At 35.2% G+C, this 13,647-nt stretch overlaps 1 protein-coding gene across 1 annotated transcript; it reads left to right on the top strand.

Moving 5' to 3' along the window:
* The first annotated feature begins 30 nt into the window (after positions 1-30).
* Positions 31-13,315, top strand: LOC137385925 (ruvB-like 2). Its single transcript, XM_068072543.1, has 13 exons — positions 31-51; positions 4,045-4,099; positions 4,320-4,517; positions 4,852-4,981; positions 5,803-5,869; positions 6,495-6,601; positions 7,506-7,599; positions 7,705-7,828; positions 9,880-10,093; positions 10,498-10,617; positions 11,262-11,391; positions 11,661-11,775; positions 12,919-13,315. The coding sequence occupies exons 1-13, from the start codon at positions 43-45 to the stop codon at positions 12,948-12,950; spliced, it is 1,395 nt and encodes a 464-aa protein (XP_067928644.1). The 5' UTR covers positions 31-42; the 3' UTR covers positions 12,951-13,315.
* Positions 13,316-13,647: the final 332 nt, after the last annotated feature.

Genomic DNA, 13,647 nt, shown 5'->3' on the forward strand with positions numbered 1-13,647 from the left:
GATTTACGGTCTGCGTTCGTAGTTACTCATCAAGCGTCCAATATGGCAGCCGTAAGTAGCGTGCTTTCTTTTTATAAAAAACATTGTGACTGAATGAATAAATTGTAAAATACGCTCTGATTGTTTTATAATGTAATTGCAAATTTGTTTTTATTGATGACATTAAATATTTAGCGATGGACAGAATAAAATGTAATACTTGAAACCCCTATAAGTTTTGTGGAAGATAGAAAACGACAATTGTTGCACGGAAAAACATTGGATTGTTTTAATGTTTAGTACTGTTATAATGCGTTGCAATACTAGCATATCAGTGCATCTGTTGAAACTTTTAAACTGCAACATGAAAATAAATTGATAGTAAAGCTTTTGATTTTTTATAACGGTATGTGGTCGATGTGTATGTCTTTTCGCGTAATGATGAAAACTATAATTTTCTAATTTTTTCCGTCAGTGCAGGAATGAATAGCCTTGGTTCAAGTTTATATTTTTAATCGGGCATAGGTTTATTCAGGAATAAGTTGGGCCTGTAGATTGATTATGGCTAATGTCGTCCTTTTAGACAAGCTTGTTGGTGTAATTGTTTGTTTGCTGTTATTGAGTAGCCTAAAACTGTCATTATCATGTCTTCCATTTTGCATTAGCGTCATATATATATATATATATATATATAAACTAAAAGCAAGTGCAAAAGCATATAAAAAGAGAACTCTACACTAAAAACCTAAAAGATTATTAGTGGAGTATGAAATATTTGAAAAATTATTGCGAAAAAAGTTAACTTTCGTGCGAAGCACTCATCAGACGCGATTGTACTTTTAGTACAATCGCGTCTGATGAGTGCTTGAATGAAACTGATGAGTGAAACATGGATAACTCAAACTTCACGGGACCGAGCGAAAGTGTTTGAGTTATCAGAGCGTTCAAGTTATCAGAGCACAGTCACAAGTGAATGTAATTTATCAGTAGATACATATATAAACTACATGTATATATAAAACTAAAGTATAGGTTGTTTGTTGTAAGTTAAAGGGCATCTGATGTAGAGTTTTAAAGTATTTATCAGAAAGTATAGATATTTTTATACACTTGAGATTTGTGTGTTGTTTTTGGTGATGTGACTGCCAGAACTTTTTCAGATTAAAATTGGCAAAACCTAATCGCGGTTAAAACGCTCAGAAGACATTTTTTCTTCTGAGTGTTTTACTCGAGATCAATTTTGCCAATTTTAATCTTGAAACGTCTTGTCAGTCACATCACCTAAAACTGCAAACAAATCTCAGCCCAATAGAAAAATATCTATTCTTTCTGATAATTTTTAAAACTGGGCATAAGTAAACATTTATGACCAATGCAAAAAAGCATGCTTCACATCTGATCAGTTGTTTCATTTAAAAAACTTATCGAGTCTAGTCTGTGACAAGGTATTTTTTTGACAAAGATCAACAGTGTGACTTATTGTAGAAATAGATTTTAAACAGTTATTATAGTCCTTAAAACTTGTTCGCCTTTTCTAACAAAATTGGCCCATCGATAGGTACGCCTTCACTACGCACTTGTCTAAACCAAGTCAATAATACACCATCCAAATCATCGTGCGACGTTGAACGATCTCTTAGCCTTGATGAATTTTGGTCACATAACGATCTTATTCTTTCTTTTTGTTTAATCCATGTTGACACTGTACTTTTTGGAAGATTTTCTCTTTTTGATAATGCTGATAGCTTTTGTCCTGCTTCGATTTCCTCGAGTACTTTAAGTTTGTCAGAAGGTTTCCACGCTTTTCTTTGCTTGCCGTGATGCCATCGTAAAGCGGATGTCTGTTGTAGCGGACGCCAAGCCACGAGCCTATTTGTGACATTTTATCTTTATGTATCCGCATATAATCACTGTTACAATATGTATTTTGCATGCTGTGTCTATCTTTATTAAATTTTTATCGCTAATACCTTCCAATGTTTATAGCTTGGTCGTAACTAAGCGAACGTCTTAGCGACCCTATTAATCATTTTTATACGATTTCTTTTTCGGTTCCATTATACGGTACGGGGGAAATTATATGTACACTATACGCGTATAAAAAGCGCTTTCGTTAAGAAAGCAGAGTAGTCTCAGCTCCGCGACTAGTGGAAACTCCTTCGAAATAAATTGAACGGAAACCGTTTGTGAATTCGGCAAAAAACTGTTTGAGTTAACAGTGCCGAGGTCGAGTTATATAACGCCATTTATCATTGCGTGGGAACGGACCAAGCAAATCCATTCGAGTTAACCATGTGTTCGATATATCCGAGGGCGAGTTATCCATGTTTCACTATATATATATATATGTTGTATATACCTAGCAGAGTGCAAGACGTTTAAAATACATTCATGAGCAAATACAGCTGGTAAACTTCTCTGTTTGTTTTTAGTAAATGCAGGATTCTGCAATTTGTTAGACTTTGTCTGCATATGACATTCAGAATTTCGCAACTATAGACTATCGGTGTAAATCAAACACGTTAAAACTTCTCATCGACCATGCCCTGCTTGTGTGCTAAAAGACGAAATCTAGACTTTCATAACAGATTTCAATTTGTTGAAGATATTCATTCAATTCAAGATTTCAATTGCTTGAAGTTTTCAATTTTTTAATTTATGTCGTTTGCTGTAAAAATTATTAATGAATGCAAAAAAATAGAATTCAATCCGCTTATATCGTCCATGTAGAGATTTGCTACTTTTGTGTTAGAAATAGGCTATATTATAATTTACTTTTCTTCCAACTTTTGATAACCACAAACTTAGCAACAAAGTCGTAATGCCAATTTTGTTGAATGTATTATTGTTAGTAAAAAGAACGTTTGAATAATTTTACATGAATTTGTATCCAAATTTCGTGCCCCGCAGCACATGAGGTCTAGTATTTGCTTTGTATTATTCATTTTTCTAAATCATAATATGTAAGTCTAAAGTGACTCAAGTTTTTTGGTTGGGATGTCATACCTGATATGTAGACTTTCAGCCTAGCATCAACCGTGAAATTATTTTAGATTTATAAATGGAGAGTTAGAGGTGTAATGAAGAAGTTGTAAATAGGGTAACGTTGTCTAAGACACGTTAACATTAAAATTGTTCTAAGTAGGATGATGTCAAAATAATACTATTTTGGCCTTTTTCAAATATAAAAGTAAAATTTGTCATTATGCTAAAATTCTCACCAAAATTAGGGTGGCCATAAGCTTAGAAGCTTAGGATGACTGTTAATTGGTGCTTGATTGCATCTGGAATCTCTATGTAAAATTCTGTATCTAGGAGATTCATAACTTAGCTGCACCAGCTACTCCTTGCATTATTATATCCTTACTAGCTGTGCCACCCGGCCTTGCCCGTGTAATAGAAGAGTCTTTGTACAGAAAATTGATTTGTATTTAACATATAACAACATTTGCCATTATAACTTTCAAAGTACATATCATGAGAGAAGTATGTCGTGTAGTTGAAATAAATTAAGAGAAAAATGAAAACAATTGTTAAGGTTTTAAAACTTTGTCAAACAACTGTACCTTTCAAGCTAGTAGCCTAGCATATTGCCAATGGAAAACTCCACTAAGCTAGTTAATAAGGTTAGGCTTCCAATGACGGTAAGCCATGACTTTGAGTCTGTATTGTTGTCCAGCTCAGCTGTTCTAATAATAGCACTAGCCGGATTTCCAACAGACGGATTTCCAACAGACGGACTTTGAGAAATATATATATATAATAATAATAATAAATAATAATATATATTATTGTTATATTATAATCTATATATAGATTATTAATTATTGTAGGCAATCAAAGTTAAATATGTTTTTAAACTCATTTTCATTAAAAGTAATTTCTAAAAATCCAGTTCACGTTTCAAATTGCTGAAATTATGTTGATCATCTCGCCATATTTTTGTCTTGACTTTAGGCTTATGCATTGCCTATATAATGCACTATCCATTCTTTCTCTGATATCATGATTCTAATAGGACAATTAAATTTATTAAATGTACAAATTTGTTTAACTTTGGTTTAGGCATCTGCTCAAAAGGTACAAGAAGTTCGGGAGGTGACCCGTATCGAGAGAATCGGTAAGTATAATGATTTGTTACAAGTGTGGGGTGTGCAAACATTGAATTATTTTTACATTGGACTGTCTGTTGTTAGCAGCTATAGACTTCCCCAAAGTTATTTTGCTTTTCTCATCTTCATTTAGTTTTTCTCTATCTCTCAGTCAAAACATGAGTATGACAGGTATCACTCTCTGAATCTTCTGACGCATGAATGTTAATCCTTGGTGGTGTTTTATAGGCGCTCACTCACATATCAGAGGACTTGGTCTTGATGATGCCTTGGAAGCAAGGAAAGTGTCACAGGGTATGGTTGGGCAAAGTAGTGCTCGTAGAGCTGCCGGAGTCATCCTAGAGATGATCAAGGAAGGAAAGATTGCCGGAAGAGCATTACTTATTGCTGGTCAACCTGGCACTGGCAAGACTGCTGTTGCTATGGGTACGGGACTTCATTTAAAAACGAGCTTTATTTTCGTTATTTATTTATCTTTAGATTGATGCGTAGTTGTGTGATTTGTAGATTTATGGTAGCCGTAAGTAGTTCTACATTTGTTTAAATTTTAAACAGTTTTAGCCATATGATAATCAGATTTGTCTAAAACATTACATGCATTTTATTTAGCCATCATTGCAATAACTTGCACTTCTAAACTGAGATGATGCCAAGTATAAAATACTTCTATGTTATGTATGCTGGGCAATGTCAGGGCAACGATGCTGTCATATATATATATATATCTGTACGATTTGGTGAGTGTATGGTATGTATACAGGCATAGCTCAGTCCCTCGGTACAGACACTCCGTTTACTGCAATGGCTGGTAGTGAGATCTTCTCTCTGGAAATGAGCAAGACGGAGGCCCTCACGCAAGCCTTTAGGAAGTCTATCGGTATAAGAATCAAGTGAGTCCTACGGTTTTGTTATTTCAATGCTGCTCGTGGTTTACTCGTGCGAACCAGTCATAAACAAGTTTAGATGGTCTTGTTTGTCTATAAAATCTACTGCTATCAGAAAGATTCGGTTCCAAGTGACATCTTCTAGTTGAAAGAGACTTGTGTACCAATATTTTAGAATTCTCCCATGCCGGGGTAATGGTTTTTGACTGAGGAACGATCTCCTTTGTTATGATTAGTTTTTTCCTTATATTTCTGAATCGTGACCTGGCAACTTATTGTTGACGTGATAATCCCTGTATCAGACTTAATCTCAGAATTATTAGTAATCATTTTCCTACAGAACTCGATTCAAAACCACATTAATTTATATTTTGGTACAAATGCAACGTTAAGTTTGCCTTAACGTCAATTTGAAATATTTGTGTTATATTATATCATAATTATCTTATAGAACCCATTGCAAATGTGTCGCTTTTCTTCTTATCAAATTCAATTAATTTCTTGACTGCACCAGTATTTTGGTTGCGTGTTATTGGCTGGTTTATACTTCATGAAATTTGTTTTTGTTAGAGGATAATATTATTACAGAGCTTGGAATGTTTTACGCAGCTCTTTCATAACAAAACTATTAATTTTATTTTGTGTTAATCTACTGATCTTTTATAATCTACCGGAATTAAATGTATGTTTAATTACAAACTTTCAAAATGCATAACAAGAAAAACAGGTTTGTTTTCTAATATTCATGCATTGCTTGTTGATTGAAGATCTGTGTTTATGTGAAGCCATTGATATTTTGTACTAATACTAGCATTGGTGTGTCGCAGGGAGGAGACAGAGATCATTGAAGGAGAAGTCGTAGAGATACAAATAGACAGACCAGCAACTGGCACGGTTTGTACTTGAGTAGAGTAGGTGATGTCACATCAATGCATACCTTCTCTTATATTCTCAACATTTGATCAACTCTTAACACTCACGTTTCTGTTTACACGGAGAATGAAATGATGCATTTGACACAGACCTACATATGGCTGGCAGTATAATTGGTTTCTCGTCAACTCTAGCTATACGTAGAGCAAATGTCATGAAGAGGGACCTTCGTGTAGATTTTGTTTCTTTAAATAGATTATTCATTTTTAAGCAAATTAACAGATAATGAGATGTTTAGCTCTTTTTTGTTTGGTAAATTTTTGAGAGCAGCGTTTGAAGTAAGAGAGGAATGTATATGATTTATCATGCGTGGTAACCCTCGGACCACAAGGTTGGTGGTTCGTCACTAGCTGATCTAAAGGAACCATTTACTGATCATTCCTTACATTATGTTCTGTTGTGTACAAAATTTTAACCCTATTGCAGTTGGTTGCTCTTGTATGTATTTCATGTGATAGGTTTCAACAGGTGCCTGGTATGGTTTGCGCAGAAAACTTGTTTCAATGGATGCTGGCAAAGCATGTCACAGCAGAGTTTTAATATTCTAGTTGATATCTCATACTTTACAGTGTTCTTGTTCTGTCAGGGTGCCAAGATTGGCAAACTTACTCTAAAAACTACAGAAATGGAGACAATTTATGATCTCGGACAAAAAATGATCGAATCATTAACTAAAGAAAAAGTGCAATCTGGGTTAGTATGTTATCATCGTGTCCGTCTGTTAGTCTACTGTTATCACCAACTCTGTTAGTCTACTGTTATCATCAACTCTGTTAGTCTACTGTTATCATCAACTCTGTTAGTCTACTGTTATCATCAACTCTGTTAGTCTACTGTTATCATCAACTCTGTTAGTCTACTGTTATCATCAACTCTGTTAGTCTACTGTTATCATCAACTCTGTTAGTATACTGTTATCATCAACTCTGTTAGTCTACTGTTATCATCAACTTTGTTAGTCTACTGTTATCATCAACTCTGTTAGTCTACCGTTATCATCAACTCTGTTAGTTTGCTGTCAGCGATTTGGCTGTTTACACTTAATTTTACCATGGTTTTATCCGGCATCAATAGGCATATCTCTGCGTAAAGCTTTTAGGATCTCAAATATTTTATAATCTTATTCCAATCGTGAGTATCGCAAGCAGCATAATTAAAGGTAATTTGTATTGATGCTATTCTCTGCCAAGGTTTCACGCTCTAAGTTCTTCATTAATCAGTTCTTTCAAGGGAGGTTAGTTCAATCAAAAAACAAATTGCATATTTTCACGTTGTCATATCATTTCATTCACTACTCACTGGACGGTATTTTATGTAGTGTTAGCAGGTATATTTCATCTCTCCAGCCTGTGGCGGATGCTTTAAATTCTATTTTATAATAGTTTTAGAGAGATTTAATGTTTACCGCTCCTTAGATGTCCTATAATGTTGATAAAATTTTGAACTGTTTTATTTTACTTCAAATTAAAAGCTTTTTTATGTTCCTACTTCACATGCACACATGCTTCAACAACATTTCAACGATTATACCAATCAGGGATAGCATGGATTCTACCCACACTGGTTAGTCACCTTGAATACAACTTGATCGTTTTAGAGATATTGTAACTATAGACAAAGCGACTGGAAGGATCACAAAACTAGGCAGATCATTTACAAGAGCTCGGGACTATGATGCTATGGGGCCACAGGTATGCTGTTGAGCGCTACTATCATATCCTTTCTGTTTTTCTCTTATATACATGCGCTTAGATTAGCTGAGCGATTTTTTTAAATCTAGAGGGTAATTATTGTAGACCAAGTTTGTGCAATGTCCAGAGGGCGAGCTTCAGAAGAGGAAGGAAGTAGTGCACACAGTCACACTGCATGAGATTGATGTAATTAATAGCCGTACACAAGGATTCCTCGCCCTGTTTTCTGGTCAGTCACGTTTAAATTGTTAGTTGCTAGCTCTTTTCTTGGGCATCATAGATAGCCTTGCGTATTTTAGTACCCTAGGACACTTATGTATTCGCCTCATCGAACTTTCGCATTCTCGCGGAGTCATCCTCCCGCGAAAATATCATGCGCGAAACTAAACTATCATAACGAACGAGTGAAAACGCGGAATTAAATAGCTTTGTTCATTGATAGGCCAAGAAACAAATGGCAGCAAGCGATCAAATTGCATTATCGATCTCGCCCATACCATTCAACCTGCGGTTCTCAATTACAAACTAGTCCCAAATTGAAATTTCTTCTTATCGGTGAACTGAACCTGAGGAATCTAATTGCGTTTGTTCCACTGCGTTTATTTTCACATCACTATATTTTCGCACTCATCAGAGCTGCGAAATTAAATTGCAGCGAAATTTTACTCTGTATGCTATTCATGAAACTAAATACTAGCGAAATATAAGTGTCCTAGGGTATGCGTTAAAAATAGTTTTGTAAGAACCGTGTTCTCTATATAAGATTTCAGTCTCATACCAGTAACTAATGTACCTTCATACAATGTCTAGTCATATAGTCTGGTAGCATCTTATTAGTCTCATTATATGTCGCGCGCTTGCTCTGAAGTATACCCTACTTGTTTTGTGGCAAAAACATTTTTGTTGTAAAAAACAATGAAATATAGATTGTTAACATTGAAAAAGCAATCGTATATCAGAGTAATCGTATCCTGATGGTGCACTGTATATCTAAATGATTTGTAGGATGTTATTTTGTTGGAGAGTGTTTCATAAATTAGCACAAAGGATATTCTGTTTTTGTACTTCTGGTGTATTAAGGATATTCTGTTGTTGTACTTCTGGTGTATTACGCAGACGTTTGATTAACTTGTAGCTTTTCTAATCGAATTATCTATGAATATACAAAAGTATCATTATGTACAGTGGAACCTCTACTGACGAACCACTACATACGAAATTTTAAAGTTACGAAACGTCTTTTGGTAGAAATTTTGTTTCTACTTACAAAAGATTTTTCTAAATACAAAAAGCTTCAAGGCCTTTCATACTTTAGTCTGTTTGTTGGATTCATACCTTTGGCCCGTTTGCTTTCCGTATGTACGAATTTAATGCATCTCACACAGTTTCTTTCTCTAGCGAAAGTCAGTAAATGACAAATGTTTTGTTTTGGATAGTTGTATAGTTAGGAGTTATCATATATCGCATACATGGCAGGACAACTTTTGCTTCTAGTAATTAAAATTATGTTTTTTCTGTATGATGACAGTTTTTCAGTTCATGATGACACAAAATCTTTTTATTTACGTTTTTGAAAAGATTTATTTTGAGCAAAACAAAGCCAAGACAACACTCTCCTCTTTTGACTTCCAACATTCTGCGGTCTTTTTAGCCTTGTCTAGAAGGCCAATACCAAAGGTAAACGAACATACCATGCGTCCATAGTTTTTATTAGTTCTTTGTTTTTTTGCTTTGTACTTTTTCCATTCATCCTGTAGCAATATAATTCTAACATTTATTAACATGTTAACCGTTATATTAAACGTACATGCACATATTTAACCATTAATACTTGTAATGGTTAAAACATATATTAACATGTACATGTTTTAACCATTACGTGTATTTATAATGTATACATACATTTGCTACTGTATATCTGGGTGTTGTGGAGGCTTGAAACGAATTAGAGCGTTGATATGGTAAAACTGGTTTCTAATTGCGAAATGGCTTCTGGAATGAATTACTTTCATAAGTAGAGGTTCCACTGTTTTGTTCATTCAGTAGTGTTTAAATAAAAAATTGCTTATACTGTGGTGCACATTCACAGTTTCCATGCACGACATGTGCATGAAGTTGACAGCCAAAAACTCTCATATATTGTTAATTTTCATGTCTCAACCAGGTGAGCATAATTCCAAATTGTGCATATAATACCATCACAGAAGTACAACCATTAGTGGTTGATGATTTTGTCATGGCAAGCTTCTTTATGGTCAAATTATATTCATGCCCCAACAGGAGACACTGGAGAGATCAAATCAGAAGTGAGGGAACAAATAAATGCTAAGGTTGCAGAGTGGAGAGAGGAGGGTAAAGCTGAGATAGTTCCTGGAGTTCTGTTTATTGATGAGGTGCATATGCTTGACATAGAGTGCTTCTCATTTCTCAACCGTGCGCTGGAAAGTGACATGGCGCCTGTACTTATCATGGCTACCAACAGGGGCATAACGAGGTACTGTCATATGGTTACTGTACTATCGTGTACATGTAGTTTCATTCTTGTCATATTCTGTGACTGTATATTTGCTTTTGGTGTCAGTTATATATGTTAAACTGTATTAAAGATCTCACTGACAAAGGGTCTTAGGTCTTCTAGGGATGGATTCAAGTTCTACTCCTCCCGTGTTATAATGCTGGTGCATCATTCTGTATTTTGCTTTCATCTCATGTTTGCCCTGTAGGTTGTAGCGAAGGAGTCACCTTGGATTTGAAGGACCGATTTATCATTACAAATAGCAGTTCATCAGTTTTATCTTTGATTTATCATCTAGCCTTTACAAAAGATTTTCTGAAATTTTTCAGCTGTATTTGTCATAGTTGGCTGTGTGGCTCAATGAATCTCTACTCATTTTATAGAATAAGGGGCACTGACTACATTAGTCCTCACGGAATACCCATAGACATGCTAGATCGTTTGTTAATTATGTCAACAAAACCATATGAGGAAAAGGAAATCAAACAGATACTCAAAATCAGGTAGGAGAAACTCAGTAGCATCTAGACTAGAAGAGTCTATCAATGTTTCGCCTTTAGTTCATTATCATTATTAAGTATGACGAACAAACAATAATACTGCTGTACATGTGACATGAATATTGATTTGAGATATGGAATGTAAAATATCATAAAACCTCCAATTGAACGCCACCGCTATTTGAACGCCCCCCCCTCTATTTGACCGCCATTATGAGAGAATGGTTAAAGAATAGAGCACCATTCTCTATTTGAACGCCACCTCTGGACGTCACTCTGACAACCTTTGATATTTATGAACCCATAATATCAAGTGATCAGGAGAAAAATGTCTACACCACTGTATTAATAATGAATCATTTACATCAATAATGATTAATTCTCTCATTGTCCAACTCAAAAGCTTTTAGCTTGTTTTTCATTAAAACTTTGAAAGCAGCACCATAAAAATAATTAATAACTGTTTCAGTCTAATAGTAGTTCCTTGTTTAACGCGGTCTGATACTTCGAAGTACATGTATATAAAAACGGTTTACATTTACGATGTTACAAACGTTACGTGTAGCGAGCAAAACTTTTACGCGTCTTATTTGTGCTAAATACAACGCGTAAAAGTTTTGGATAGGTCTGTATCTGTTTATTACCAGGTGTGAGGAGGAAGATGTTGAGATGTCAGATGATGCTCTCACTGTTCTTACCAGAATAGGAATGGAGACTTCTCTCAGATACGCCATCCAGATTATTACCACAGCCAACCTAGTTGCTCGTAAGCGTAAGGTAAGCGTAAAGTAACATATCAACTTGCAATTACTTTTCTATCATATACTTCTGAAGTGTTGCGTGATGGCGTGTTGATTTTGTTTCATGTAACCATGGTACCTCCTAGTACCTTCAGGTACCTCCTAGTCATGCTGTCATCCGCTATGGCCATTCTTTGCTGTAAACCTCCAGCATCTTATGCGTGAGAGGATTTGCTTTGTGAGTTCGTGTGGCCCTTGATGGAATTGTCAACCTATAAATATCTCATGGATACAGCGATGTTGCAGGGCACTGAGGTGAGTGTGGAGGACATAAAGAGAGTATACTCACTCTTTCTCGATGAGAGTCGATCCTCGCAGTTTCTCAAAGAGTACCAGGATGAATTCATGTTCAACTCTGTCGGTAAGTCACGCCTTCGTTTGACAGTGATGACTAATCAAAGATATCTTATTTGGAATCTGACACTAGCGTTAGAAGTTTGTCCAGTGCACAGCTAGTGTCAGTAAACCAGCTATGGTATTCACTCTACCTACTGTATCATATGCTTCCTTTGCCAGCCCTGACCTGTCTTCCATAGCCTGATAACTCATGGTATGTCTTGCTGGTGTTTGTAGAGAAATGGTTTTCTATACTTTGTAAAGCAGTGACAACATATATAATTATGAATAATGAAACATGCGCAACAGAATCTGTTGGTTGCTATTCTGAGATAATATTTAATAGCGCTTGTGTCTATATTGAGGAGTATAGTGTATCGTCTCTCAATATATTTATATAAAACATTAGTATCTGCCTTGCAATCATTCTCAATAGTTTTGCATCAAATTGGATTCCCGTCATCAACTAAATTTAGCACATATGAAGTCGCGACGAGTGCTTTAAGTCTTGTAGATATGTGTGGAAAATTATGTGTAGCCAAAGAGTTGTCAAACTTTCTTATAATTTGTCTTTCGATGAAAATCTTATGGACACTTTTCCACTATTTGCCTGTGAATTAGTCAAAGCTCTGTTTAAGGTGCTTTACCATCGTAAGGTCTCAAATGGTTAACCACGTGTTCACCATTGGTCGCTTATATAGGTTTATTTGCTCTTGACTATAACCAATCATTGAGCCAGTTTAAACAAAAAATTTATTTTTAAATACAGTTGCAGTGTTGAGTGTAGTTTCAAATGTAACTAGATATATGTATAAGTATTAAATACCATTTCAATGTTTTGTCATTCAAAGCAATTATGAGTTTTTTCTTCATTTGTACTTAATTGACCGTATCATAATAAACATGATGTCACAATTCTATGGTAACACCTTTTAAAGAAAGTGTTAACAGTTGTATTATCTTTCATATCTATTTTAGCTGAACTAGAGATCATTGCTTATATGTATATTGTCATCAGATCCTTATCTTGGTCATGCAAGCGAGTAGGATTCCACTTATGTTAGTGAGTTCTTAGCAAAGCACAGAAGAAATTGTTTGGCCAGTACTGCTCTGTATTACGCAGTTGTGTTGGCGTTTATTCTATTGTACATTCCTTTTTTTGTTTCAGCGGGTAACGACGCAGAGCAGATGCAGTCATAACACTATCACAGCCACCTCTCATTGTATCCATATGAAATCAATATCTGATCAATCGGAGTTGTGACCTCTTGGGCTGTATTCACTTGTAGAGTTTCTGCTGAGCTTCATATAGAACTTGCCTATGATATTGTCTTCTCCAGGTTATCTTTTGCTGCTCAGCTTGTTATAGCGATTTGTTATATTCCTTTGCAACACTCGGGTGTTGCTGCTTGTACCTTTTCACTTTTTGTTCATCTGTACAAACTTGCTAATAGGTCGTTTATAAAAGTGTTTTCTGTTTGTATAATGTTGACAGATTTTTCATTCCATAAAGATATTTTATGAAATAGATACAACATCCTTTTCCTTGAAATAATACGCATGGAGGTCTGGTTTACAACTCGTGGGGTAGCGTTTTTAACCGAGGTTTATTAACTCCATGAATCGCTGTCACTAAAACATGTTTACTTGTTCTGGCTTCTAATCATGACTGCAATTTTAGTGCATGCTACAAAAACCTTTATTGAAAATAGAGGAAAAGTGACAGCATCAGGGTGAAGCATTTGAAAAGATGAACACATGCAAAGAAATCGTCAGCTGCTTTTCTTTTTCAGAATGGAATAAAAAAGATTAGTTACATTAATTGTCATCTAGAAACACATCAAATTCCCAATAGATAATTGAACACCTCCTCATCTTTGGTAGCCCTAAAGAGGGC

This window comes from Watersipora subatra, chromosome 1 (genome assembly GCF_963576615.1).
Source record: "Watersipora subatra chromosome 1, tzWatSuba1.1, whole genome shotgun sequence".
NCBI classification, from domain to species: Eukaryota; Metazoa; Bryozoa; class Gymnolaemata; order Cheilostomatida; family Watersiporidae; genus Watersipora; species Watersipora subatra.

Coding starts and splice junctions, on each gene's coding strand:
- LOC137385925 (XM_068072543.1), top strand. Junction 7,829..9,879: donor ATTCCTCGCCCTGTTTTCTG/GTCAGTCACGTT, acceptor ATGCCCCAACAG/GAGACACTGGAGAGATCAAA. Junction 11,392..11,660: donor TAGTTGCTCGTAAGCGTAAG/GTAAGCGTAAAG, acceptor GCGATGTTGCAG/GGCACTGAGGTGAGTGTGGA.